At 40.1% G+C, this 27,983-nt stretch overlaps 1 protein-coding gene and 1 non-coding gene across 2 annotated transcripts; one reads left to right on the top strand and one right to left on the bottom strand.

Moving 5' to 3' along the window:
• Positions 1-25: 25 nt before the first annotated feature.
• Positions 26-27,837, bottom strand: LOC139118647 (ATP-binding cassette sub-family C member 5-like). The gene is made up of 25 exons (XM_070682067.1): positions 27,502-27,837; positions 25,955-26,163; positions 23,105-23,263; positions 22,197-22,344; positions 20,892-21,125; positions 18,161-18,334; positions 17,872-18,019; positions 17,421-17,569; positions 17,122-17,229; positions 14,407-14,628; positions 13,330-13,599; positions 12,655-12,858; positions 11,517-11,967; positions 9,192-9,379; positions 8,347-8,499; positions 7,732-7,861; positions 6,597-6,879; positions 5,604-5,790; positions 5,046-5,135; positions 4,380-4,569; positions 3,642-3,801; positions 3,430-3,508; positions 2,857-2,970; positions 2,213-2,377; positions 26-1,870 (listed from the first exon to the last, which is right to left on the bottom strand). Exons 2-25 carry the CDS (start codon positions 26,143-26,145, stop codon positions 1,766-1,768), a joined length of 4,302 nt encoding a protein of 1,433 aa, XP_070538168.1. The 5' UTR covers positions 26,146-26,163; positions 27,502-27,837; the 3' UTR covers positions 26-1,765.
• Positions 9,684-9,757, top strand: Trnai-aau (transfer RNA isoleucine (anticodon AAU)). Its single transcript has one exon. It is a non-coding gene; the product is annotated as a tRNA-Ile (tRNA).
• Positions 27,838-27,983: the final 146 nt, after the last annotated feature.

Raw genomic sequence — 27,983 nt, 5'->3', positions numbered from 1 at the left:
TAATATATATATTATACGCCACAAGTTGCAACAAAACAATTAATTGGGCAATTACCAGTGTCTAATTTGAAATATTGTGCATGCTTTGTTTATGAAAAATTTCCGGTAAAAGCGTTTCCAATGAGCAATTATGTTTTGTTTATAGTGTAATCACGATTTCTCTTAACGGTCTCCTAATGAAGAAAACAAAACCACGTGAGTCTGATCTCTGCTCATGCGCTAAACAACCTGTAATCCACTGCCTATAAAGTAATAAAACATGGTCGCTAATTGTCCAAGTTATCAGAGGATAAGACAAGATAGGTGTAATACCAGAATGCACCACTAACTTTTAATGGCGTTTTCACTATTACAGAGGGTGAACGTCGTCTTTGTGAGATAGTTATCTTGCTGTGTCACCCTCCCTCGCGTATGGATATGATCAGTCTGATGGCGTGATACAGAGGGTTGTAAAGACGAAATGACGCACGCACTAAACTGTTGGCGACGCATGGCCTTAACGGTGACCAAGCATGTTGTGTCGTTATCTCGTTGTCTCTCGTGTTGTCTCGATATGAATATCCTGATATCATGGGTCATTAGCAACCACGTGTTTTATCGATTGCCACATTACGATACTGCCAGAATACGGAAAGAGCAGGTTGCAATGTTTGTGGGCCATAGAGGGCGTGTACATAAAATTTGCTGAGTTTTGTTCAATCGGAAGTCTAAAAAAATAACACCCCATAACGATACTGTGAACAAAACACGCCGTATTTGCTAGGTTTATGGCATTCAGTAAAGCGAAGATATTACAATCTGCAAAAATATCTCCTTGACCTGTTGTAGCCATCTTGTGAATTTGAGATAAACACAATTGAAACTATTTGGGATAATTGTGAGAGGTGCAAAATATTACATAAGTATGTTTTTAATATTTCTTGCGTTATAATTAACACCTAATTACAATTTAATCTCCTACAAATGCAAAGAATTAATATACTATAATGTGAGTAAAAGAAACGTGTACTTTCTTTCACCTTTTGTCAGCGTCCATTCATCTATAATAGCTTAAAGGGTTACAATATTACTTAATAAATCATTACGTCAAATGCAGGATATAAATGGTACGTCATTAAATGTATTTACTAAGATTTTTTACCGTATGGAACTATTTACGGCCTGATCAATACAGAAATTCGTGCAATATGGTCCACTTTGTCTACTGATAGATAGCGTATTGAAATAAAGTATTTGACCTCCGTTCAGTAGAATTTTGTAAGGACATCATGTCCGTTGGATAGAGACAGAGTGAGGCATAGAGATATAGACAGAGGCATAGAGAGAAAGAGAGGGGACTGGGAGAGAGATAGTGAGGCAGGGACAGAGACGCACTTGTTTCCAATTTCTGTCTCAGATATGTTGTTAAGTTGTACGGGAACAACTGAATCATGCTACACAGTTTTATCGATCTGGCGCTATTTCCACACCCTACTTGTTTGCTTCTCCTGCTGTCTTCACTTGTACAACTGCGTCACAAGGTATCCTTTCGAAATAGTTAGAAAGGAAATTGACATTTCGTTACCATGACGAAGAACTGCACAGATTAAAATACTAACAAAACATTCGTTACAACAAGATCGCCCTCTGCTGCTATACGCATCAAAACTTTTTTTCCGCTTGAATGAACACGTATGTTCGTCACGATTCGTAGCTTTTCTGACGCTTTCATAGGTCCGTCATGTAAGTCAGAAGCATAGCTTGGTTGGTTAGTTGGCCATAATACTCATTCATCCGTCATCTTTTTACTGCTCTCAGCTGCATTCAGCATCCCTGAAAATATGGACTCCTTATCGGCCATCAGTGCAGCTGGTGTGTCAAACTCGGCAACCTGACAAGAAAGAAAATCACGTGACTGTTTTAGATTGACATCTCTGACAAACTGTCTCTATGTCTTAAAAATTTGGCATACTTAAAGTAACCACCATCATGGTTATCGCTGTCGTCATACCCCTCCTCCTCCTCCTCACCACCACCACCACCACCACCACCATCATCATCATCATCATCATCATCATCATCATCATCACCATCATCATCATCATCATCGCCTTCATCATCGTCATCATTACTATCATTATAACCAACACCGCCACACCTCTCACACGTGACAACCACTATCTCACAAATCATTATCTTATCTGTTCACTGGTGGTCATGCGTATTATATTACCTTTCCTTGGTCCATCACCAGTATTCGGTCGGAATCTATAATCGTGTTCAATCGATGAGCGATTGTCAGCATGGTGCAGTGCTTGAAAGCCTCGCGTATGGTCTGCTGTATCAAACTGTCAGTCTCCGTGTCTATCGCCGCCGTCGCTTCGTCAAGAACTAAAATCTGTAAAAATTTTGTTGAAATTCAGGTCGTTATAGGCATATTACTCACAGACCAACGAAACAGTTCTACACGTACTTGTTCACGAGACACTGAACACAAACCCGAATCGTCCACGCACGGATGGGCCACGGCATTGTGACATTGTCTCGCTCGGCGATAAACATGTCAAAAGCAAGGCAATATTTCTGAGTTAGAACTTGGATGTTCTGAAATATCGATCTCTGCTTGAGTTAATCGTTATTTGTAAACTCGCTCCAGTGGATGTTTTAAACTGTACCTTTACAGCGACAGTCCTCAAACCCATTGACTGATTATGTGATTTCAGTCGTTTGTCATTGTTTGAAAGCTGTGTACAGTTATGTTTGCTCAGAGATAAAGATGATAAAAGTTGCCCCTTTGTATCTGGATAGCTATTACATTTCTGTCTTATCCATTCTGACATTGAACACGCGCAAGATGTCGTTTAAAGTTGTCTGTACCTTACTATTTCTCAGTAATGCTCTGGCCATACACAGTAGCTGTCTTTCTCCCACTGAGAAATTCTCGCCGTTTTCGACCACGGGCGCCTCGAGGCCTCCTTCGAGATTTTGAATCTAAAAAAAAAAACACAAATGAGATTTCATTGCAAAGAATTGCCTTCAAAACATTCTGAGCGTGATTCATTGAAATGGACTTAAGGTTACTCATCTTTTACGTTTTGACCCCAAGTGTCTACGTCAATCAAATGGAAACAGGCTATCTGCAATCTCTGATTAAACAGTTACACATGTCTATATTGATTCTCTTTCTGTAGTGTCCCCCTTTAAACCTTCATTTTTCTGCTATAGTTCATTGTGAAAGGGTTTCACGATCATCAGCATATGTTCATGCTTGTTTAGTACGTGACATGCAATTCTGTAGGCGAGAGTCGAAACTCTGGCGTTGTGATTGTAGCATCCCTTACGTGCATCGATTTAAGCCTGGTCTCTCAGTCCGAGTAGTGTGTGCTATCGATGCCAGTACATGTAATACGCGTTACTGGGTCTAAGAATCGATTTGAAATCAAAACTTACTGTTTCCTTAATGAAACATTTATCGAGTGCGGCCCAGATTTGCTCATCTTCGTACGTTTTGAACGGATCCAAGTTGTATCTATAACGTAAACAAGCTAACATTAATGATGGACCTTGGAAAATGTGTGAGTTGTCCTGATACTCAGATATTTATACATGTCACGTTCGCTATCAATGTAGAAATTACGGCCGGGAATGGTATAAAATCTTACCGTACAGTTCCAATGAACAACACGGGGTCCTGCGGAATGATCGACAGCTTCGATCGCAGATCATGCAGTCCGATCTCGTGACAGTTTACGCTATCAATTTCGATGTACCCCTCATCGGGATCAACCAGGCGAAACAAGGCCACGGCGAGAGTCGACTTCCCTATGGAGAATAAACGTCAGACTTGATATTGGGACGTGGTTTATAAACACAGCTGATTTGGCAAAGTGCATGAGAAAAACGTTGGTTGAATTACACGACTTAAGCAAAGTGTAATTTACAAAATACGACAGAAATATTGTCTGTAAAATGCAATAGAGGCTAGACCAAGAGTTGTTATACACGGTTTGCGCAGGTCAGGCACAGAATGGATCACTTTAACACAAATAATCAAGATTTCTTTTTCATTCTAAAGACATTTGAATACTGCATTCACTAACGTTTGTCATAAATCCTATAATTGTACACTGATATATGTTTAAAGTACAGTTGTACATGTTGATCATATTTCACTATGGCTTTTTTCAAATTCGTACAAACACGATTGAAGTTGTAACGTATCTCGACCACTGGTAAGCTTACGAAAAGTTAAATTATTTTTTCATACAATTAACGATCGCATTTCATCAAGTGATCGTTATTTTTATTTATTTGTTTATTTATTCATTTATCTATTAATTTGATTATTTATTATTCATTATCTTTTTATTTATTTATTTATTTATTTATTATTTATTTACCAGACCCAGTTCTTCCAACAATGCCTATTTTTTCCATCGGTTTGATGTCCAAATTGACCCCATTAAGCACCAAAGGCAATCCTTCCCGATATCGCATCTTGAAGTTCACGAACTTGATGGCGCCCTCCTGGGGCCAGTCACTCGGCGGTCTTTTGTTTTCGATGACAGGTGGAGGCTCTTCGTACAATTCCTGATGGTAAAAAATGCAAAATACCACAACACATACTTGCACGCTCAATATTACCTTTACATTTCGTGTTTTTTGAGCTTCATGATTGACAAGCAAAAAATACACGTGTATTTATCGTTCAAATACATGTCTTTCGTTAAAATGCAAACGGCAGAACTGATAGACTTGTGAGGGCTCGAACTCACTCGACAATTCGTAATGATATGATTGGCAATAAAAACTCACCTTCTCAGGCCAACTAACAAATGCATGTGTTTCTGGTAACTCGATCTACCCCATTAATAGCCCCAATCTTCAGCTTTTTCACATTTTCATAAATTACTCATGATTTTACCAAATGTTGCTGTTTTTTATGGGTCACGCCCAAATAAAAATAAAAAAGTACCAGACCTACCTACCTTTTTTCATGAGGGCGTGTTCGCAGAAACGCAATGTTTGTTATCCCTCATTTTAAGTATTCGTTAAAAGCTACTTACGTCAACATATTGCATGATTCTCTCAGCTGACGTGAACCTTGCCTCCACCTCGGCGATGAGACGCACTGTCGTCTGGAATATTCCGGTGTTCTGAAAGGTCCAAACGACATCGATCAAAGAGAAAACCTTTCACGTGTCAGAAATGATACTGCGCCGGAAACATGAACATTTAAAATTATCACCAAAAACCTGACAATCGTCAGAAATACAAGTCTCGAGGACGTTACTCTCATATGATCATGTTCTCTATCGTGTTATAAGCGACTTTTTAAGTAATATAGTGTGTTACTTCTAGTTTACTTTGAGTCAAAGTCTGACTTGAACGTCATATAGAGAACACCATATATATTTTCAATATATTTCGAATTATACGAAACTGTCAGTGCAATCTTACCATCTTACGGAATTTTCGAAGATGTGAAACTTTTCTTTGCCTCCATCATCTTTTGTTTTCATATTTTTTTTGGTTTATTTGGGGGGAGGGGGTTGCTGGCAGTGGCAAAAACCATAGACCCTGAGAAAAACATTCTCTAGGGTCTATGCAAAAACGACACTCACCTGTGTTGCGAAGGACAAGGCCAAACCGGCAAGAGAGGGCGATATTTTGCCGTGTGTAAGCGCCACCATGAGGGCAGTTAGAGTAGTTATCGTCATGGTGATCATATCGAGACGAATAGCGGCCCATCTCATGGCAATGTTGAACATCAGGAAGGGCATACTATTACCGTCCAACAACTCCTTGAACCTAAAAGTAATTATGAACTAGTTTGAAAAAAAATCAAACGTTGAATACGACTGTAGCTTTAAGCTTGAACAATTCAAGACCGTCTCTGAATTACATTAAAGCAACTGTGACGTGATTGAATCCATATTTCAAGACATATATGCCCATTCAGTTATAAAGTTAACCGCATTTCTTGTCCGGTGAAAGAAAAATACCAAACAATGTATTGCTCTTATTTTGTGTCATGGAATATTTATGGAATATTTGCATGATTGGTAAAAGTATCTGTCAACTGGTCCCCGTGCTCGTGATATTTCCTCGAGTTGACCAACAGAACACACAAAACCAGCACAAACAAAAACATTGGTCCCATGTCGGATGGGTTTCGAGGATTAAGATGATTTTGTGTGCCGTGAGGAGCACTTGCACGATAGTTTTCAAATAGTATTGCATGCCATGTTCACATCAAAATAACCGGCAACATTCCATTTCTTAATACCATGATATAATAGCGCAATACACTAAGAAATTTTACGAATTCGCATTATCCTTCTAGATTTATTTTGATTCTAGTATGACTGAATTCTGCTGGTGCATTTGCAAAGTACCACATGCAGTGACAGGCTTCTTCTGGTGCCATCGGTTCAAACTTCATCGATAAGAGATAAATTGTATCTTCTATTATTGTCCATGTAAATGTAAGACGTACATCATATTCATATTAATGAGCCTTCAAGCCACTCTTTCCAAGTACACACAAAATCGTTACCATGGAGACAGTTGCGATGACTACCAAGTAACATACCATGCAAAATATCAAATCAAACCTTCCGTTAAATCTGTCCTCTTGTTCATAAGCATGAAGAGACGGCACGCCCAATGCCGAAGCGGTGATGTGCGAAAACCATGGCGACCTGGTGACGTTGTCGACTCGTTTCAACTCCCTCACAGCGGCTCTGAAGTAGATGTAGATGACGACGAACAGCGCCAGCAACGGTAGGAGGAAGGCGAAGAATATTGGAAAGACGTAGCCGATCATGATCAGAGACAGAAGAATCGCCAGTAGATTCTGTATCATACTTTCCAACATGAAGGATACTCGGACATCGACTGAAAATATAATGAGAAGAAGAAATTGTAAACTTCCCTTAATTTTCGATGCCGCACACCTACTAATCTGATTACGTTGTCAATATGTGACGCCGTGAACACATATATTAGCTCACAAACAGTGGATAGGATCTTAATACAGGTAAGAAGACTGAAAACTTAAATGCATTACATCGGCACATTTCGAGATTTACATGTAATTTCAAACGAAATGCAATGTATCAATAAGCCATAAATGTGTCACTGACAGCTGTTTGTTTGATATTTGAAATCTACAAAACAAAGTTTTCAGCATGGACACTCAAAGATTAATATACACTCTAAAAGGGAGGGGGTCGTCCCCGGGCGTGTGTCACTGTGTGTGTGGCACCCATACAACGAGAATGTTGCTGTGCACAAAATCCCCGGCGCATATCCATAAGTTGAAAATGGCGGCTTTACCGAGACAGAATATCCGCGGCTGAAGCAGCTTCATAAACTAACGAAGGGACGCAACCACATTTTATTTGGCAAAGTCGTGCAGTGATTTGAAAGCTACAAAAGCAGTGAACTATGAACTTGCATGAAATAATGAATTTACTTCGCATTTGCTTGACATCCATCACCAATTTCTGGCAAGAGGCAATTTTATCCATAAGATAGTCGCGCAGCCGCAAACGGGACGACCCGCCCCTTTAAACTCAGATGCAAGGGAAAAAAACCGCTGTCATTTAAATATTCCAAAAAGCGGAAGAGTAACGCTTTTAGGTTCAATAAAAACCATATTACATTACCACAGGACGATACCACACCATGTAATGCCCTGTAGAAATTACCATATTGCCGATAAATGGTAGTTGATTTCTCTCTCACCTTCGTCGAGATCTTTAGAAAATCGGTTTATAATTCGTCCAGATGGTGTTGTATCGAAGAACTTCATCGGGCTGCGGAAGACCTTGGTGAATACTTCATTATGCATATTTGTTGAAGCACGTAAGGTGAACTACATGACCAACAAAAATTCAGGAAGACAGAAAAATATCTCTATAGTACGATGAGAGAAAATCACTGTATCAATGTACAAACATATAACGGCCTGGACCGTTTTATAAGGATCAACAGCGATACTGTTGTATGTACCATGATCCTTGAATCTATGAAAAAGACACTTGTTCGAGCATGTCATAGATATATAACATAGCTGAATATGACCTTGATATCTTGATGCTTCAATATAGGAAGAGAAACCTGTTCAGTTTCTGGCTTGAAATGCCTCTGAAGACGTTGCGAAGGAGTAGCCAACTATCATTATCATCATCATCAGCAGCAGCAGCAGCAGTATTCATCATCATCATCATCATCAACGGGGACAACACAGTAGCTAGGTATCACCATCATTATAATCATCATAGTTATTCACCATCAGCATCATCATCAACGACAACAACAAGGACAACAAACAATGAACTTTAAAGCTGCGGAACTCACCGTAACATATGCCAAACTTTTCAGTAGAGCGATGATCACCAGGACAACCAGGGCCGCGTTGTAAACGATGACGTAGAAGTTGACCGATTCTTGACAGGCTACGTTATCGCACCACCATTCCTCGCCGGTCTCTTCGTCGATGTAAGTTTTATTCTGAGCATAGCACGGAGATACCGGCATTAGTGAATCATTCTCGTCAAAATGTGTTGGTAAAGAATATCTTTCGTCGAATTCAGAACAAAAAAGCAGATGAGGAAATGTTTTGCTAGGGCGACATATAAAAAAAGGGGCACACGAAAATAATCTTGTTGAAATGGCAAGTAACAGAACCAGATTTTCCGCTCTCTGATGTTATACTAATTCATTAAAGATCCATTAGCGGTAACTTTGGTCATTTTTTTATTTTGTTTGTTTCTGTGTATCATCTGCAGTTTCTGGTGTGAATCCTGAACCATGGAGAAATTCCTAATATTTAGCTCATAAATATACCTTATATGCGTATAATCTGCATGGTTATTGTTTAAATTTTGTATTCAGGTCCGGACTAGAATACATTTATCAACAATAACAATGGTCATTTCACATATACAGACTGTGTTGGCAAGCAAGACACGGGGCATTGGTCATGATGATTGGATTATAGTAAAATTCTGTAGTTAATACATTGAACCAGAAAAGTGAAAAATTAGTCAACAGTTACAGCTAATGTCCCTTTAAGGAAGTTAAAGAAACAGTATTTTGCTCCTACCATTGAGGCATATATAACAACACATTTTGATAATAAATACCCTGTATATTCTCTCTCTCTCTCTCTCTCTCTCTCTCTCTCTCTCTCTCTCTCTCACCTGATTTTCGTTGTCAAGCCAGATGCTCAGCCAGGTATTTACAAAAGTCTGTATCAACACAACCAGCAGGTACATCATAAGAACCCAAAACGTAGCGCAGTATCCGCCGCCATATTTGCAATACTGCAGGTACGTCCTGATGCCAACACTTCCCGAGCCCTTCTCTTCTTTCTGTGTCAATTGTCCGGCTGGAAATATTTTGAAGACAAATCCATAAAATCAGTACATCACAGTCGCTGTCTTGTTCTACGATTGAGCATCAATCTGCAATCTATCAAATACTACTCGTCTATCTATATCTATCTATCTATCTATCTATCTATCTATCTATCTATCTATCTATCTATCCAGCTCCATTATTTTTCTCTTTATATATAAGCACTATTCTGCAAAACCTGGTTACTGCAACTACTATTCAATACATTTGAAGACTATCGAAGAAAACAACGGTGTGATTTTTATTTGCTCTTGATGTCTCTTCCATTGTCAATTGGCCGGTTAGCTCAGTTGGTTAGAGCGTCGTGCTAATAACGCGAATGTCGCGGGTTCGAACCCCGTACTGGCCATATTATTTTGATGATTGTAATAAATTTCTCAGTCGCTTACACCTGATTATCTATTGAAAAGTGTGTTGCCTTTCATATAAGAGTGAAATCATGTCGGTCTTGAATACTTTCTTTTTCAAAACAGGACACAATATTGAAACTCAAGCCTTCAAATATGAACTTTGGTCGTGACTTTAGCGACGTTCGATCGAGTCGCGCAAAGTTTAGTTCACTATAGACAATGGCAAAACAATGATTACAGTCTGATCGTTTGACATGTGACAGCCGCATAATATAAAAGATGGTATGTGATTACATATACCTGGAGAAGCATATTAAGACGTACGACTCATTTTATTTACCATTCAAAATAGACATGATTCTAGTTAACATCCGTTGATATTTCATATCTCTAATACATATTTTTCTGTTTGTATCTCTGTCCTTTAGCCTAATCAACCCATTCGCTCAAAGAAATTCACCTTCTAAAATTTTCTTGGTTATTTTATTTCCATTGTAGCACCACTCTCCTAGACTTGGTGTACGTCTGTTCTCTTCGCGTGGCTGTTCAGGTGGAAATGCGTGAGTGGCGTATACGCGGGATAACTGAGGACCGCGTTCGGCCTTCGGTTTAGCCCACTGCGCAGACTCCACTCCAATACTTGAGCCACAGCTGCCAAAATCCTCGCTTATCAAAGTCATAGCATTTGAATAAATGACAGCGACTGATACACGATAGGCTGTTTCAAGCAACTTCTTATTTAATTCACAGACTTTGTCAACTAAGTCTCTCCGATAAACGCTAGGAAATCTGTACTAGCGATGTTGACAACTGCTATCTATTACAAAATATTTCATACATTTCAAGTGTTCCGCTCAATATCCCGTTCACACAGACAATGTTGTCACACCGACATAACTTTTACGTCGGTGTTATAAAAAGCAATCTGAAGGATCAGCGTCGACCTAGCGTCGGACTGATAGTGTCCCGATTGGAAGGGGGATTAGGGTCCAATACAAAATCCAAGTCGGCCAAAATTTCTAAGTGTGGACATGTAACGTCGGCCCTTGTCTGATATGATCGCCAAGTTTGATCATTTTTGGGTCTACATTTACGAGAAGTTTTCTACCCTGTCCTTATCATCTCATGTAGCAGTGCTTGAACAACTGAGACACGCACATACTCCACCGCTGACCTGTCCGATTCCGGCCTGCATGCTCTGTAAAGATATGCTGAAGTTGTCTCCGATGGTTAAAATAGTCATTTGCAGTAATGCTAGCCGTTCTTGTGTGTAAAACGCGTACGAAAGCATAACTAGTAGACTTGCTCCAAGTCTGTGGGCATATTAATATCAAAACAGAGTAAATTGAACGAATGAACTTCAGCAGACTGTAGGCTGTTGCGTAGATCGTGGGGTGAACGCGATGGCCTACAGACTTGTGGCCCTTACACCGTTTTGGTTGCTATAAGGCCAGTCAGTAAACTACTGCCGGGAAAAGCCAAGCGACGAGATCTGATCTACATGAACAATACAAACATCGTGATGTTATCCGAGCCCGCTATTCTGAACTTTGAAAGGTCAGAGGTCACATAGAGTAATTTTTCGTTGCGATCATATCTGAAAGGACAGTAAATTTAATCCTTTGGCCGGTGATACGTTGGACTAATTCATTTGGCCCTAGCCAAATTTTATTTGAAGGTAAAAATTTCGGCATGCTATTTTCGTATGTTGGTGGAAATTAGTAATATCGACTCTTTTGTCTCTCCTTTTCGCCTTACCTTCCTCAGCAACTTCACTGACGGGAGTTTGAAAAACGTCATCAGCAACTGCGTCTTCTCCTTCCCGTAGGTCATCCGGGGTGAGGCTGAAGATGTCCGGCGCCTCCTCCCTGAGGGTGCTGCGGTGAACCAGGACGCTGCTGTGGCGACTGAGCCTTCGACTGGACTGCCTGGAGAGTTGAGGAGACGTCACGCTGTGGATGGTGGAAACGCTGTGGGTAGGGGAGACACTGTGCACTGGGGACATGCTGCCCATCGGGGACTGATTACGGCTTCCGCAAACATCCTCCTCTGGTCCATCTTCAAGGTCATCCTCGTTCTCCTCTTCGGTGTAGTGGGTCTTGATCAGCGCTGCGTACTCTCCATCTTGTTCCATTAGCTCGTCATGTTTACCTCGCTCAACGATGCGACCCCCTCGCAACACCAATACCTCGTCACACTGACTGAGATACTAGAATTTATAAAAGGAAATTAAAACTTCTGAAGTAAAATTATATGAGTTTCTCAAACCGGTCGCTCAAGTTTAATGTTTCTTTAGATCAGTCTTGATTATAGTGAAAGAATGTCACGTGTAGTATTCGATACTTACTATACTACCGTGTCCATCCATATTGCATCGTTATATTGCACTTCCCTTTACTATAATGCAGTGAAATGCAGGGGACCCAGAAGTCTAGTTGTTGTTTGTATTGTTGTTAATGTTTATTAGTCATGTTGTTTTTGTTGTTGTTGTTGTTGTTGTTGTTGTTGTTGACCAATAAAATTCAGCGAACATAACTATTGCGTTGTTGTTTCAAACGTAATGTAGATGTCATAAGCAGCACTACAAGGACGCTATCATTATTTGACCCAATGCAACTCTTTCCAAACGTACATTCTCTTCATATAGGTAGAGTGTGTACGTTGGGAGAGAGTTGCATTGGGTCAACTTGATAGCGTCCTTGTAGTGTTTCTTATGACATCTACATTAAGTTTGCAACTACGACAACACAATAATTATGTTCGCTGAATTTTATTTGTCAACAACAACAACAACAAAAACAACAACAACAACAACAACAACACGACTAATCAACATAAACAACAATACAAACAATAACAACAACCAGACTTCTGCGTCCCCTGCGTTACTACATACCTGCAGCTGATGTGTGACAAATAAGACAGTTTTGCCACGGAGGGCGCCCTTGATGAGACTCTTGAAAAGGTGTTTCCCAACGTGAGCATCGACAGCGCTCAGTGGATCATCAAGAAGGTAGATATCTCTGTCGGAATAGTAGGCTCGTGCCAGACTGATTCTCTGCTTTTGACCGCCACTCAGGTTCAAACCCCGTTCCCCAATCTGCGAAGTCGAAAAATGCAAAGCATTTAACTTCGCCGAAATCTTCCTTTTTTACATCAAAACTGTGTAACATCATTAGCATCAACCTTTCGTTTCAGAAAACAGACATTTGTTTATGACGAAAACAATAGATCAATACATGTTGCAGAAAAGAAATGTGTTGTGTTTAGCGTCTGCTTAAAATAGGACGGCGATGTGAAAATGACCTCTATTCGAAAATGTATAACAGTTATGAAAGATGATTTCGTATCTGCGATATGTATATGGCCGCTCTTCATTGTCATGTCTTGCAGTTGGTTGGTTACATCTGAGAGGTCAAACGAGGTCTCGTCAACAAATCAATTAAATAGGACCTGCACTTCAAAAAAATAGTTTTAGTATACGGATGCCGTTCTGCCCGAGTAAAAATGTCAATATTTGAGTGAGACAGCTCCTTGACCTTTGAAATGAAACAAAGAAAATTGCGCTTGCCTCCGTCTCTTCCCCTCTCGGCAGAACTTCCATATCCGGTCTCAGATTACAGGCATCTAGCGTGGTTTGGTAACGCTCATGGTCGTACTCTTTGCTGAAGAGGATGTTTTCACGCACTGTCCCGTTCTGTATCCAGGCCTGCTGCGATGCCAGGGCGAACTTGCCCTCCACCGCTAGGGCGCCCTCTACGCATTCCATTTGATTCAAGATTGCGCTAACCAGGGATGTCTTGCCGCTGGCAACACCGCCACACACGCCCACAAGTGAACCCTGGCAGTGGAGTATCACAACGCATGAAGCTTTGGTTAAGCTCTTATCATAAAAGGCTTTCAAAACTAGAATACAGTTGTTGTGGTAACTGCGGGTGTTTTTGTTCGAAAAAAAGTTTAAAGACTTGCAGCGCTGCAGTACGGACTATTACATGCGTTAGAAAACGTCTACCCCTTGTGTATGGAGGACAATACGCTGGCTTGAGAAAACATAATGCAAAATTTGCTCGCTTAACACGTTTCTAATACACGGCTTATGTGTATAAATTGAGCTTTTCTTGGTCAGTTCGTTCGAAGCAGTCAGTTTTGGGTCACGGCGTGATCGGGAGAAGTAAAAAAGGACGCGAAGGCGTGAAATTAAAACTCAATTTGACCTGTTTTAACGCAATAGCCTGTGGGCTACACATCGTCATCAACATACCGTACCTTCGGAGTTCACGCTCCATCTGGAAAATTTGTTGACTGAAATATCTTGAACAATATATGAACGAGTCCGCTGTGACCAATTTACAGATACTTTAATGATGGATTTTTAATCAAAATATGACCAATAGAATACTACATATGATGCACGTGATTTGAAAGAGTCGTCTGCCAGCTTAGTAGGGCTGATTTATGACACGAGCGGTAATGAGACTCGGCGCTCATGTCACCTTTTGCATATTGAGAATTCGATCAATGGCGAGTATGTGACACAGTGTGTTAGCTGCAATAAAGATAATCCCTCGGGTGAAATGGTTTAATTCACGCTGCGTTCTGTGATAAATTATGATTTTTAAAAAATAATTATCAAAATAAACATACTCACCTTGGGTATTTTTAAATCGATATTATGCAGTGTTAACTCGTAGTTTTTCCCCTGCACCGCGCCCTTTGTCTTGACGTCCACTTTTTCCAACATGGCGTCGTCGTTTTCTTCGATGTCGTCCTGTTTGTCCCAACCGAAAGTGGCGTTTGTGATCTCGACGGCATTTCCCGGATCGACAGGTTTCTTCTGACAGGGTTCATAGTCTGGCATATCAAGAATTGCCTACAAGCAGCATGCAGGCAATAATAATTAGTTAAAATAAATGATGAAAGTCTCACTTTAAGTCGGTATGTTAGTAAATCCAAATTTTATGGAACACCCGAGACTTTCGAATATCTCTATTTTAAAATTAAGCGCTACTTCACGTTTATAGCATATCCCTCGTTATGAGAATTTATCCAATACTGCCTTTGCTTATTCCTTGAATCATTCATTTCAGGTTCAGTAAAACTGCACGTTCTAATGTGACTTTCGACAAGATAGAGCTTTGACCAAGAATTTGTAAGCGTTCCCCAAGTGAGCCAACATACATTTCCAAAGCTACTCGGAGGTCATAAAATGAACTGAATGGAGAGCATTTCATCGAGTTGATTCATTCCCATGATGATGGGTACGTGACAGTGCCCCTATACTTCTGGTTAGAGCGTGGACATATTACACTTCTTTCGCGGTTTGCGTATTTTCAGTGGTTTGTTCTTTGACAAACATCATCCACACTGTCTCAGATGAAATTAGAGATATTTTTGCGCCCAGATTTCTGAAGCAGTCATCGCTGATTGAACAGAGAAGTGGCACACTTTTCGATTGAAAGAACGACTTCTCCAACCTAAGCAAAGGGTCCTCAGGCTCCGATGATGATGATGTTGTTGTTTTTATTATTGTTGTTGTTGTTGTTGATAGTATTTGCAGAAAAGAACAAAGTATGCGCTGCGAAATTCAATACAGCCTAACTATACATGTGCGTTGCAGCCTAACTATACTATGCGTTGCAAATTCAATACAGCCTAACTATACATGTGCGTTGTTGCCTAACTATACATGTGCGTTGCAAATTCAATACAGCCTAACATTACCCAAGGGTTGTCACTTCATTGCCACACACTTTTTTTCAATCGCCAAAATGCACCTAGCAAGCATCGAAATCGGTAAAATTCGACGTAGGGTCAAAGCACATTAGTCCTTCTCAATCATACTCAGACATTTTACCTCTTGCCGATGAAAAGTCGACAAATCGGCAGGTTTTCAATGCATCTCGTCGTCTCTTGATTCCAGATTTAAAAGGCCCCGCGAAAGATCTAGTCACGTGGGCGCATTTCAAATCGAACCAATAGCAGAGCTGGATGGGCCCAGCGTGAAAACCCGGCAGTAACGTAAGTTTCTCACGTCTTTGGAAAAGAACGTTCTCTTGCTATGGGTGAACTGGAACTGTTAAAGTTACCAGAATTTCATACGCAGACGCACGCAGACAGTGTCACCCATAGTCTTCAAAAGACATAAGAAACTTACGTTACTGCCGGGTTTTCACGCTGGGCCCATCCAGCTCTGCTATTGGTTCGATTTGAAATGCGCCCACGTGACTAGATCTTTCGCGGGGCCTTTTAAATCTGGAATCAAGAGACGACGAGATGCATTGAAAAACCTGCCGATTTGTCGACTTTTCATCGGCAAGAGGTAAAAATGTCTGAGTATGATTGAGAAGGACTAATGTGCTTTGACCCTACGTCGAATTTTACCGATTTCGATGCTTGCTAGGTGCATTTTTGGCGATTGAAAAAAAGTGTGTGGCAATGAAGTGACAACCCTTGGGTAATGTTAGGCTGTATTGAATTTGCAACGCACATGTATAGTTAGGCAACAACGCACATGTATAGTTAGGCTGTATTGAATTTGCAACGCATAGTATAGTTAGGCTGCAACGCACATGTATAGTTAGGCTGTATTGAATTTCGCAGCGCATACTTTGTTCTTTTCTGCAAATACTATCAACAACAACAACAACAATAATAAAAACAACAACATCATCATCATCATCGGAGCCTGAGGACCCTTCAACCTAAGTATTAGGGTTAACGTTGAATTCGCTAATACGGCAATTTAATGACCGATTGAATGGATCGTCTGTAAATTACTGAATGTCAGATCGAACAGAAATATTGATGCACAATAAGTTGTAACTTTTGAGGTATTTTCTATTGTAATTTTTTTTCAAATACAGTTTGTTTTGTTCTACTCTCAGAATCGTGACGAAATGCCTGGTTGAACTCGTCAACAAAGCTGTGTATGTGTGTTCAATTCGTCACAATGTTACTATTGACATTAGTTGGACAAAAATTAATTTGTCGATGATAAGATTGACACGATACATGGTGTTTGTCTTAACAGTTTGTGTTGAAACACAGGCTTTATAGCGAGAAAGACGAAAATGTAATCGTTCCAACATGAAAACAAAGCCGATGGAAATAATCAAAATTTAAACAGCTATTGTCCTTTTAACGCAGTCTCATTGTTTATAAGCGTATGACAAATTGGACTGTTGTAATTATGATAGATCCATTCGATGAATCGACGAATCAATCGATGAGTTGATTGACTGACTGATTGATTGATTGATTGATTGATTGATTGATTGATTGATTGATTGATTGATTGATTGATTGATTAATTGACTGGTTGACGGACGGACCACTATTGTTACAGTATCAGTGGACGACATACCTTCATTCTTATCACCGACACCTTAGTTTCGGCCAATCCTCGTACGGCAAACGGTGTCGTCACAATCGTGTACCTCAGCGTATTGAACAGCGCCACTATCGTGAAAGCCTGTGAAAAGAAGCTCTCATACAATTACTTTGATTTTGGCGGCAAAGAAAATGTTACGATCATCAACGGGAATTATTTATCAGCCTTATGCATAAAAAGGTATCCGAGTCGGGAAGACATCATGACAACGGCAAACTTCAGCAGACATGCGAAAAGGCTGAGTCTGTGAGATTGAGTCCATGGAAACTTACTTGTCGCGAGTACAGATAATTTCCCGTCAGCACGTATCCAGTGATCGTCACCACTGTAGCTAGGAGAGTAACGAATGGGCTGACTGTCAAGTTGATGCTGGCAACTAGCTGTGCCTTCGTCAGCCATCCTTTCTCGTCTCCTCGGATTTCTGAAGCAAAAAAAACACAGTGAAGTTGCTGTTTCCAACAAAGAGAGACTGTAAACGGGAAGGCTCACAGTTAGGTGGTATACTTTCGCAGCAAAAATACAACGATTTATATAGTTTAAATATTATCGTACAAGATATCAGATGCTGACGTTTTTAATTCTAAATTTCGTGATAGCGTTTCCTAGTTTATCCCTAAGGTCTTTTCCAACATTGAAAACTTCCGGTTACGCAGCCTCATATGCTAAAAGATACTGAGGCTCTTTCTTCTCTAATTAATCATTAATATTGTATTTTCTACCCACTTTTGATTGCTTTTGAGAAGGATGTCTCCCAGGCATACATCTTTATCAACTTGACACAGAATACCATCTCGTTCATCTTGCGCACGCGCAAATCGGTCACTTCGATGCCGAATTTACGGTAACGAGTCATGAGACGAGACATCCCGAGCTAAAAAAATCGAGACAAAATTTGGAGATGATGTAAAAATTTGTTAAAATAAAACAAATGGCTATTTACATGCAGTGTAATTGTTAGAAACAGGTTAAAGAAATAAAAGGTTTATTGAGCTTGTGCATGAAAATCCCATACCTGAAACGGATAGAAAAGTACGAAGACAAAACTGCCGACTAAAGCCCACCAACCGATGAAGACAACCGAAATAACGATAACGCCGACAGCTAACAGTGGTCCAGCGATGATGTAGGGTCCAAACTGACAAGCATCGAAGATACGTTGGCCATCATTACCACATAGGTTGACGAACTAAAAGTAAATGGAACGAACGAATAGTTATTTATCGATGGTCTATGAAAAACATCAGGTGTTTATCAATGTTTAATTCGTTTATTTTGTCAGTTATCAACAGTCCTACATACGTAAATTTGAATGAAAAAATATAAAAATCGCCGATTTTCTTTCTTCGATTGCTGTGGGTGAGTAACCGAATTTTCTAGTTCCTGGGAAGTAATATCACTGGCTAGGAGTGTGAGAGCTAGAATCAAGCTTATTCTATATTTCTAGCTCATTTTCGAGTATTTATTCGTGATAAAAGAAGAAGAACTCGAGTGTTACAATAAATCACCCCCTCCAACTACATCTATCAAACTATGGGTCGTGGGACAAGCTGCGATTCCGTATTCTTCGATAAAGTTAATGCAAAGGGCGCGAAGAAGTCTCGCGCCAAAAATTCTCATCGCGTCTTTTACACCGTCGCACGTATAGAATGCTCCCTGGATACCGCGTTCGTAATTCGTATTATGGAACAGAATGATAGCGCCGTAGAAAATCGAACTTTGTGACGTTCGATTTAGAATTCGGGACGATTCATGGCAGTGCATACTTTTCGTTTTCCCTGTCAGATCGTTACGTTTATACCACCGTAAGAAATGCTTTACGCACTACTCAAGATGTTATTCGAGGTTCTCAGACATCCGTTTGGGTGGATGGCCGGTACTTCAGTGAAAAGTGAAACTCCGACCAAACCCTTGTCTTCTGTACAAAATACAGTGTCCGAGCGGGCAAGGTACAAATACATCAACCGTGTGAACGCTAGTAAGAAGAAATCGGTTTCCCGATATCCTAAAATGAACTTCAGGCACGGCCTGAAGAAGAATGATGGAAACGATAAAAAGAAACAGAGGTAGGAATTGAAATATTTTAAGTTTTCTTTTTGTAAGCCGCATAAGAGTTTCGTGATACCGTTGCTAGGCAACAAACTTAGAAGTCTCTCTCTCTCTCTCTCTCTCTCTCTCTCTCTCTCTCTCTCTCTCTCTCTCTCTCTCTCTCTCTCTCTCTCTCTCTCTCTCTCTCTCTCTCTCTCCGCAGTTCTTTCACAGTTCTACGTTTATACTCTCTCGATAGCTTTACGTGACAGTTGTAGTAAGGTTCGCGAGAACACAGGGTTGTTAACGTCTATTTTCAGATTTTCCCACGACACTTATTAAACTTGATGTTTTGGCTCCAGGTTGTTTTCGGATTTTCAGACATCAGGTGTGAATGTACTTTTTTTTCTTTCTTTCGTGCTCTGCCGTCAATGAGGGTGAATAGTTTTTTTTTTTTCTTTGGTGCTCTGCCGTCAATGGGGGGGGGGGAGGTTCAAAGTAGCACAGTAGGGGGCTGTAAAAACAATCAAAAACATTTCCAACCGTCTCCCTGCATTTTCCAAAGCCACGTTTACATCAACATAGTTTCTTTTGTCATTTTCCGATTTTTAATTAGTTTATTTATTTTCATTTTTTATCCGACAAGAACCGGGCCCGGAGGCGATCGTAAGGATCCAAGGAAACGCATTCGTCGGGTCATCATAGCCTGTAGTAGACTAGGAGAGAGCGTTACATCAAAGGCAAGACAACCACGCAAACGCCATAGGCCTGAGGGCAGCATGAGACTGAAGCCAATGGCTGCAATAATACTATAAAGTGATAATGTATAGTAATTTTATGTGGTTTTTTAGACACAGCATCAGAATCATGAAAATTGAAATCTTTGCCGTAATGGTTGAGTTTGGAGTAAATGATGTAAGAAAAAAGTCACATACAAGTCAATGTTTTTTATGTATTACGATGTTTGAGTGTAAAAAAGATCAAATTCTGAAAATCAAAAATGAACTGTGCAAACAAATGACAAATGTACACATCAATAAGCTTATACTTTGGTCTGAGAGGGAAAAAACTGCCCATAAATAGGAAATCGTGGGAATTTTGTTTTTTGGACCGAACAACTTGCTACTGTAAAAGTGGGGCTGTGTGGTCAAAGTAGCTTTAATGTATCTGCATGACATAGAGGCATAAAACAAACACAATTGTACTCAAATAATATTGCATGCTGGTTCAGGTAAATAGCGAATTTTATGCTGACGGACTGACTGCCAGTCACGGTCACTAATGAAGTGAAAGTGCTGTCACAGTGTTACAATGGTACGCACCCGAAACCTGCAAGTATGAGCATGATTTTCAAAAAATCATTATCATACTTACACAAGTTAGGAAGCTTTTAAACTTTTCTGTTCCACAATCAATAAAGATTGTGGTCACAGTGCAAAGTTTAGGATTGGAAGAAGTAAATTACCTACTGGTAAAATTTACCGATCTTTGAAATTCAAAATGGCCGCTAACTCTGAATTACCTCTCTGAGATTTTTTTCAATCTTCACACAAACATATCTCTGAAAAGTTCATTTACTCCACAAACTTCAAAATGACGTCACACAAGCAGCAGAATATTAAAGTATAGTACAAATTTGAGTGTGATCGAAAAAAGTCGACGAGGCGCATTTCCCTCCATGACAGCTTGCTATGCAGTCGTCTGTCATTTCAGCTCACCTGCCCTATTGACTGGTCTTGTAGATTCCTCAGCTTGGTTAGCTTCTTGAAGATCAAGGTCAGAGCGGCCGATCTGAGTCGGATCCCTGTACGATAGTTGAGATACCACGACAGTCCCGTGCAGGAACTGCGGAACACCTCACTGACGAACATACACGCCGTCAACGTCAACCCTATGGCCAGGTCCTTGTCCATCGTCTCTACGTATATTAACATTCCGCCAACAACACATGCCTGGTGGTGATATTAGAGCAAAGATGTTTGCACATTTTTTAGGTCTAATAATTTATCTAGTCAAGCTTACTTATTACTCGCGAGAATTGCAAAAGATACATGCACTGTAATACCCGACCACCAACCAGCTCTGAAAGGCGACAAATTTATTACACTGCAAATCTCGGAAATATACTGCCGGACCGGGACTTCCATGATGTTTAAAGCGCGACACAATCATATTGAATTTCATGAAAATGTGCTAGTGTGCATAGTTCACTAATTATGCAAATTTGATAACCATGACTCATAATATTTATCGTATTTATGGGGATTTTTTCCAATGGCTGATCGCGTATTTTCCCCCTCTAAGAAACACTGGGATACTTGATACAGTTCATCAGGGACGCAAAGCTTTTGAAATTGGTTAAAAGGCTGGGCTAACAGATGGGTAGTGCCTCATCGTTGTTCCTGTGGTTCTTGCATGCATATCCCTCATACACAAAATGATTCCAGTAGAATGTTACAGCGAATATTGACATTAAAGGTATACTGTCACCTGTTCCAATTTTGCCACAGTTACCATGGAAAGAGAAAATCTAACCAATCACAGATTTTAAGCGGGTGGCCACTTTTAAAAAGCAGCGCCCTCACACAGGCATTTTGAATGGCAAGGAACACCCCTTTGACCATATATGGGCATATTTAGATTACAGGTGACTGTATACCTTTAACATTTGTAGGAAACGTTAATATTTTTTTTATTTCAATGGCTATGTGTGTCGTATCATTGCTCTTCTGTGCGCTTTTGGGGCGTTCTCTATTCATACTAATTCAAAGATTCAAATCAGTTGAGGACATTTCCTCCACGACAGTAAGTTAAAATAGCAGTTTCACCCCCTTTTCCGAATTCATAATTCCAGCAGTCTTTTGTTCAAAACAATGGGGACGCACCATAGTCTGTTGGTAACAGGGAGTTTCAAGTGGACTACGCATTCCATCACGCATATTCAGATGACTACACTCAGATAGGGCACGGCGTTGAGAAAGTCAAGAAATTCCCGACAGTAGAAACTGATCAGAGTTACTCACAGCGCTCAGGTAACCAAGGTAAAAGGACATCGTAAGGATGATGACACTCCAAACCATACGAGTCTTCACAAATTTAAGACATGTTCCAACCAGCGACGCGTCATCCTCTCCTTTACGTTTTAATTCTTCTTCCCACAATCTTTCGAATCTGGAAAGAATTCATTAATTTATTCACTTGTTTGTTTATTTATTGTTTGATGACCAAAGGAAAGACAAAAAATTAGCACTTAGGCTATTCGTTGTACGACAAGCTGACTTCAGCATCAGCCACGGTATTCAAGGTATAGTTGCCGAAGAAAAAAGAAAACACTTTTATATCTTCTGGAAAATAGTTGTTACGTTCACTCCAAGTTGGAAATAGTCACGTAACGAGGTACCTTTATTGCTTTTTCATCAACTGTTTTTCCTAACTTATTTACTCACCTGGTTACCCTAACCCCCACCCCCACCCGAATCACTGTGCAAGTAATCATTCAGACTATTATCAAATCTGGCTTCAAACAATAATAGTTGTGTAGGGTAAGGAAAGTTTATTCCAAAACATGGATTGAAACCTCCCTTCTTAGAACATATTAAACAAGAGAAACTGGTAAACTTACGTTAAGTTGAGGTTGCCAACGAATCTGAACTCTGTAATTTGGAGTATTCTTGCTAATTAAATTATATATATATATATATATATATATATATATATATATATATATATATATATATATATATATATATATATATATATATATATATATATATATATATATTATATATATTTCCTTTACAGCGGATAAACATCAAAATATAGGACATCCGGGATACCTGGATATCCCAGCATCTATTTAGGATTTCGACACGTATTTCTGAGTCCATTCAATATTACGATACATGTCTTTGCTTACAGTATTGCAATTTACCTTTCAATATTCATATCGGCACCATCAAACTTGGACATCTTCTTGACATGTTCGGTGTCGATGTCGCCTTTCCTGGCTCTGACGATGAGTGGTGTTTGCCAGGAGTACCAAAGCGAGGACATAAACCCAGCATCGTCCATGGGACATGGCGACTTCTTACTGAAATGTTCAAAACATCGCGGTATTAAAAAGCTGTCTGACCCCACACCCCTATTCGCTACTACATAAGGCCACATGTCACACGAAATGCAATAGATGGGACTCAAGGATGACAGGGGAAAGTAGATGTATAGGATAAAGCCCGAGTACGAGGGCTCTTCTGGTATATAAAGTCCAACCCAACGATAAAATGTCGAGGCCGCAGGCCGAGACGTTTTATCGTAGGGTTGGACTTTATATACCAGAAGAGCCCGAGTACGAGGGTTTTATCCGACTTAAAAACTATCGCCCCTACTGATATATTTTCGTTTTCAATGTGTTTACGTCAACCGTCCCCTTTGTCAATGTAACATGTTTAGGATATGAATTAAACTTTTATTTGTGAAATAGCCTTCCAATGTAATGGAACATCCTATAATGCCTAGAGCACATTAGTTTAAATGCCCTAGGGCACAGCAGATTTTGTGTTGCAGCTGGTTTCCGCTGTATTACCAAATTTGAATATTAAAACGTACCAGATGTCTACAGAATATGACATGTTCACTTTTGATTGGACAGTACTTTACTATGGCGCTGTCATTCGTTTATGGAATTTGGTGACCAAGGCTTTACGAGTAGATAAAACACCCTGAATTGAGCACTCTGATTGGTCAATCAACAGTAGATAGTTTTTAAAGAGCAGATAAAATTGCATAGTTTTATTTCCTGACAATCATTTTCGTTCTGCTTACGTCAAGTATCTTGGTATCGGTTGTCAACGTTACTGCCTCTCCATTCATTGCACGGACAAATGAGGCAACGGTATTACCATATAATGACGTCATCGAGCTTATCGCACGTTTCTGCGCCGAGAGAAGTATTAAGCAAACTATACTCTCTTGTAAATTTTGCGGATCTTTATTTGCGTAAAGTATGATCGGGGTTTCGCAAAATACATAATAGGTGCTTGAATTCCTTAAATTTACAAGGCATGCGGCGTCAGTTGAATGCGTCACGCTTTACGTTCAATAGGTCAAGCCGCTCATGGCCGGGTACACGTATTTCCTTTGCGCGAGCATTGCAGTACTCGAGTTACTTGTTTTGCCTGTCTCTAGTACTCGAACCACTGTCAACACGTGACTGCTGATGTTCCTCGTGGGTCACGCGATATTTGTACTATTTGGCATTTTGAACACTTTGAGAACTATTTTGAACACTTTGAGAACTCCAAACTGAACAGTTTGCGGTGTACCTGCACGCAAGCCTAAGCTCGTTCAAATTACTCAAATATTACTAGTTTGGTCTGTTTACAATGCCGGATTTGGGATAATTGGGTGGTGAAGTAATGTCGGTTTAATCTGCAAATGTAAGTTTATCTGCTTTTCTTTTAAAGTTATACACATGTTTTTATGATTAATTTGTAATATTGCAACAGCTATAGGGCACGTGACGCTATTGAGAAATTTGAAAAATATGAAGATCTAATTATCCCAAATTAGTTCCAATCGTGTTGCATCTGATTTTGATCACAGAGCCTTAACTTACAAGCATAATATCTGTCCTTTGGACATGTGTCAAAAGATGCATCGACGGATGGATACTTGAGATGAGCAAACAGTTGTAGATGCTGGTGTACTTCACCTGGGTCAAAATGCTATGACGTCACACAGTTGTTTGGAGAGCCTCCATGATGCTACAACGTGATGTTTTAAAATAAGTAGTATTCAAAATGGAGGTTTACAGACAGACATTCTGCAAATATTATATTGTGCAAATACTGTGGAGAAAACGACGCCCACTGTATGTAATCATTTACTCGTTGAAAGCCTACAAAAGTGTGTTTGTAAAATAAAAATGGCGGAGAGGCACACATGTGTTTCTTGTAAATAACACAGCAAACGTGAATTGTTCGTCAAACCTAGCCTGCTTGAACAAAACCTTATGATCCTAATGTAAACAGTTGCCGTGAAACAGTTTACCTGATGTTCACAAGTTAATAATGTCAGAGGGAACCATGGCACAAAACAAATTGACAAACAAAACTATCATCGCGCATTATGTTGTCTGTCTTTTTGACACCGAAACTTCATTTAGAATACGTTTGTTTAAAAAGCTGTCAAATACCAAGCAGGTGGGCTTTTTGGATTTGCAAGCCATGAATCATCCGTGGATCACCCTGGGAGGGCATGGGGAGCTTTAGCTATTAGACCAGGGATGGCGCCGACATGCTATCGGATGATGAGTGTATATGAAACCGACGGACTGCCCAGAAACAGATGTAATTTCGAGTAAATCAAAGAATGGGAAGAATTGAACAAATAAGTTCCCCTTTTCGCCGTCCTTATTGGTACTAGAATTAAATTTAGGCGTCAAACGTCTATACAACAATATTCAGGTCAGGTCAATTAGGTTATGCATAAAAAAACACAAATTTTGTGACTTTTCAAAATACGTTGTCAACGCTAAGGCGGGCTTGAAGAGCACTGGAGCAAAATCTGCAACATGGAAACAATTGATGATTTTTAGGGGCTCCAACAGGGTTTAGAAGCAATTGGACCTGTTGGATTATGTTGCTTTGTAAACTTATACTTATAGGCGGGCCAAGTCTTCTTCAGTCCTGGTGGGCTACAGTCAGCATAACATCAGGACATGTGGAATACATTTGTCGTAATGTCACGCACGACATAGCCTATAATCAAATTGAACACCCACCTCTCCTTCTTTCGTCGCCATGGTTTCAGCATTTTCAGCGTCTGGCCATATTTTTCACAGAAGGATTTTTTCTTGTAGTGCACCGATGCTTCGCCATCGGCCAACGACGGCTGCACTATTTCTACAGTCTCCTCCATGTTCGCCTGTTGAGATTTGTCTTCCTTCGAATTCCCCTTGATCGGTTCCGTCATTGTGATTGGTCAGTCACCCTGAGAGGCAAACATGGTATTGGGTCATGCTGAACACACACAAACACCCAAAGTGCAACGCAAAGTGTTCTGTGACAGCATGGATTATCGTAGCGTATTAGTGAATGGCATCTCTTGTAAAGCGCAACACGAACGATTAGTGACGCGTTCAGTACTGTCACGTGAAAAAAGAATTCGAATGAAAAATTCCGGTTTGGTTTGGGACGGGACTATCAAAATCGTATTCTTTCATAGCTCGACATTTTGAAAGAAGTAATGTTCGCTGAAAATAAATAAAGTTATTCACATGTTAAAGATGCTCATCTCTCTCTCTCTCTCTCTCTCTCTCTCTCTCTCTCTCTCTCTCTCTCTCTCTCTCTCTCTCTCTGACACACCTCTCTCCGACACATAAAGCAGCCTCAGTTCATAATTAAGTTTGCTAATGCGTTCAATATCAAGTGTGCATTTGTGTATAAACACCATTGCTGTGTCACCATAAAGGTCGTAGGAGTACGTACGATGGTGAATATTGCGAAGAAGGCTTTATACGGATCCGGAATGTAGGTCATCAGTCAACTACGATTGTACGCGCAAGCATATTTCTACAGGTTTGAAGCACAAAACGTTCAAAAATGCTACAGAGGGAATTTGTGAAACAATCATAGGTTTAACTGAATACATTTGAATCAAAATCACCTCGATCTGTACGCAATGCTATAAATTCAGGACACGGCATTAAACAAAATTAATTTGCCGTTATAATTTTTCAAATGAGCGCTAAAATTTTTATGGCGGGAAACAATTTTGACGACATACAGGATATAGGAAGTACATTTTTCTTTACTAGGGCATGGTTCTCAAATAAGCCTTGCCCATCAATATTATTTACTCAAGTGCAAGCCCAGTGGCCTCGGGGAATTGGGTCACCCATGAAAAGAAGATTTATGATATCGCTGTAGGAGCATCCTGTAGTATAGTGTCAGTTGATCATAACGGTTTCTGGAGGAATTAACCGAAGTGTACAGAGGAGTTTTAAAGGGAATAAAATTATCAAAATAGAACACTTCCACACTGTTTGATTGTTCGTGAATACGATGACTGCAGTACGTTATGTCTTCCCCACGCAAAAATATCACTCATTGAATTCGAAACTTCTCATGATGAATGCGATGCTGTTCGGATAACAATTACGAGTTAACGACACTTACCAGTGGACTTTCTTTGAACGTTCACATATAGAACGAGCAGCATGCATCAATGGGGAAGAGAAAAAATTTACAAAATATAAGGGGGGTCATTCTTGTATGGAGACGAAATCGTCTTAATGAACGGATGTTTAACACAATAGCTATTACTTACCAATACAGAAATCAGTTCACGGTACGTGCCATGGTAACACTGTTCAGCTGCTCGTCGCCCAATCTATCGTCCGGAGAAAAAACGGATATTCTACTCACAGAAATGAGTGTATTCTACAAATCTTTCAATGCCCCAGAAACACCAAGCAAGCGATCATTTACAACTCAAACCTGAACAACATCATCATCTTTCGCTTTCGCTGAGCCAGGCCGGCGATGCTCTCCAAAGGAGGTTGTATCGTACGCTGTAAAGACGAGGTGCATCCTGGGTGTCGTTTGCTGAAAATTTATTGCCCTTTTCCCGAACCGATAGGTTGACGCAAAAGGCTGCTGCGGGAAAGAGCCTGTATGGCTGACACGCCGGGATGCTGATTGCCTGGGGACATGATTTATGTAGCATGTAAAGCGACATGCTTGGTAGTTGATAAACCATGTTGGTGTGGTACTCGGCTACTGAGGGCGCTGATTAGTTCGGCCGTGCGT

The sequence above is a fragment of the Ptychodera flava genome, chromosome 19, assembly GCF_041260155.1.
Source record: "Ptychodera flava strain L36383 chromosome 19, AS_Pfla_20210202, whole genome shotgun sequence".
Lineage (NCBI taxonomy): Eukaryota > Metazoa > Hemichordata > Enteropneusta > Ptychoderidae > Ptychodera > Ptychodera flava.
This window is presented reverse-complemented; position numbering and strand designations above follow the sequence as displayed.

What these genes read in the sequence shown, in the direction of transcription:
- LOC139118647 (XM_070682067.1), bottom strand. Translation starts at nt 26,145, where the DNA reads ATGACGGAACCGATCAAGGGGAATTCGAAGGAAGACAAATCTCAACAG. An exon ending in CGAGAGGGGAAGAGACGGAG is followed by an intron (nt 12,859 to 13,329) that starts GCAAGCGCAATT and finishes TCGACTTCGCAG; the next exon opens with ATTGGGGAACGGGGTTTGAA. An exon ending in TGTTGGAAGAACTGGGTCTG is followed by an intron (nt 3,802 to 4,379) that starts GTAAATAAATAA and finishes TATTCTCCATAG; the next exon opens with GGAAGTCGACTCTCGCCGTG.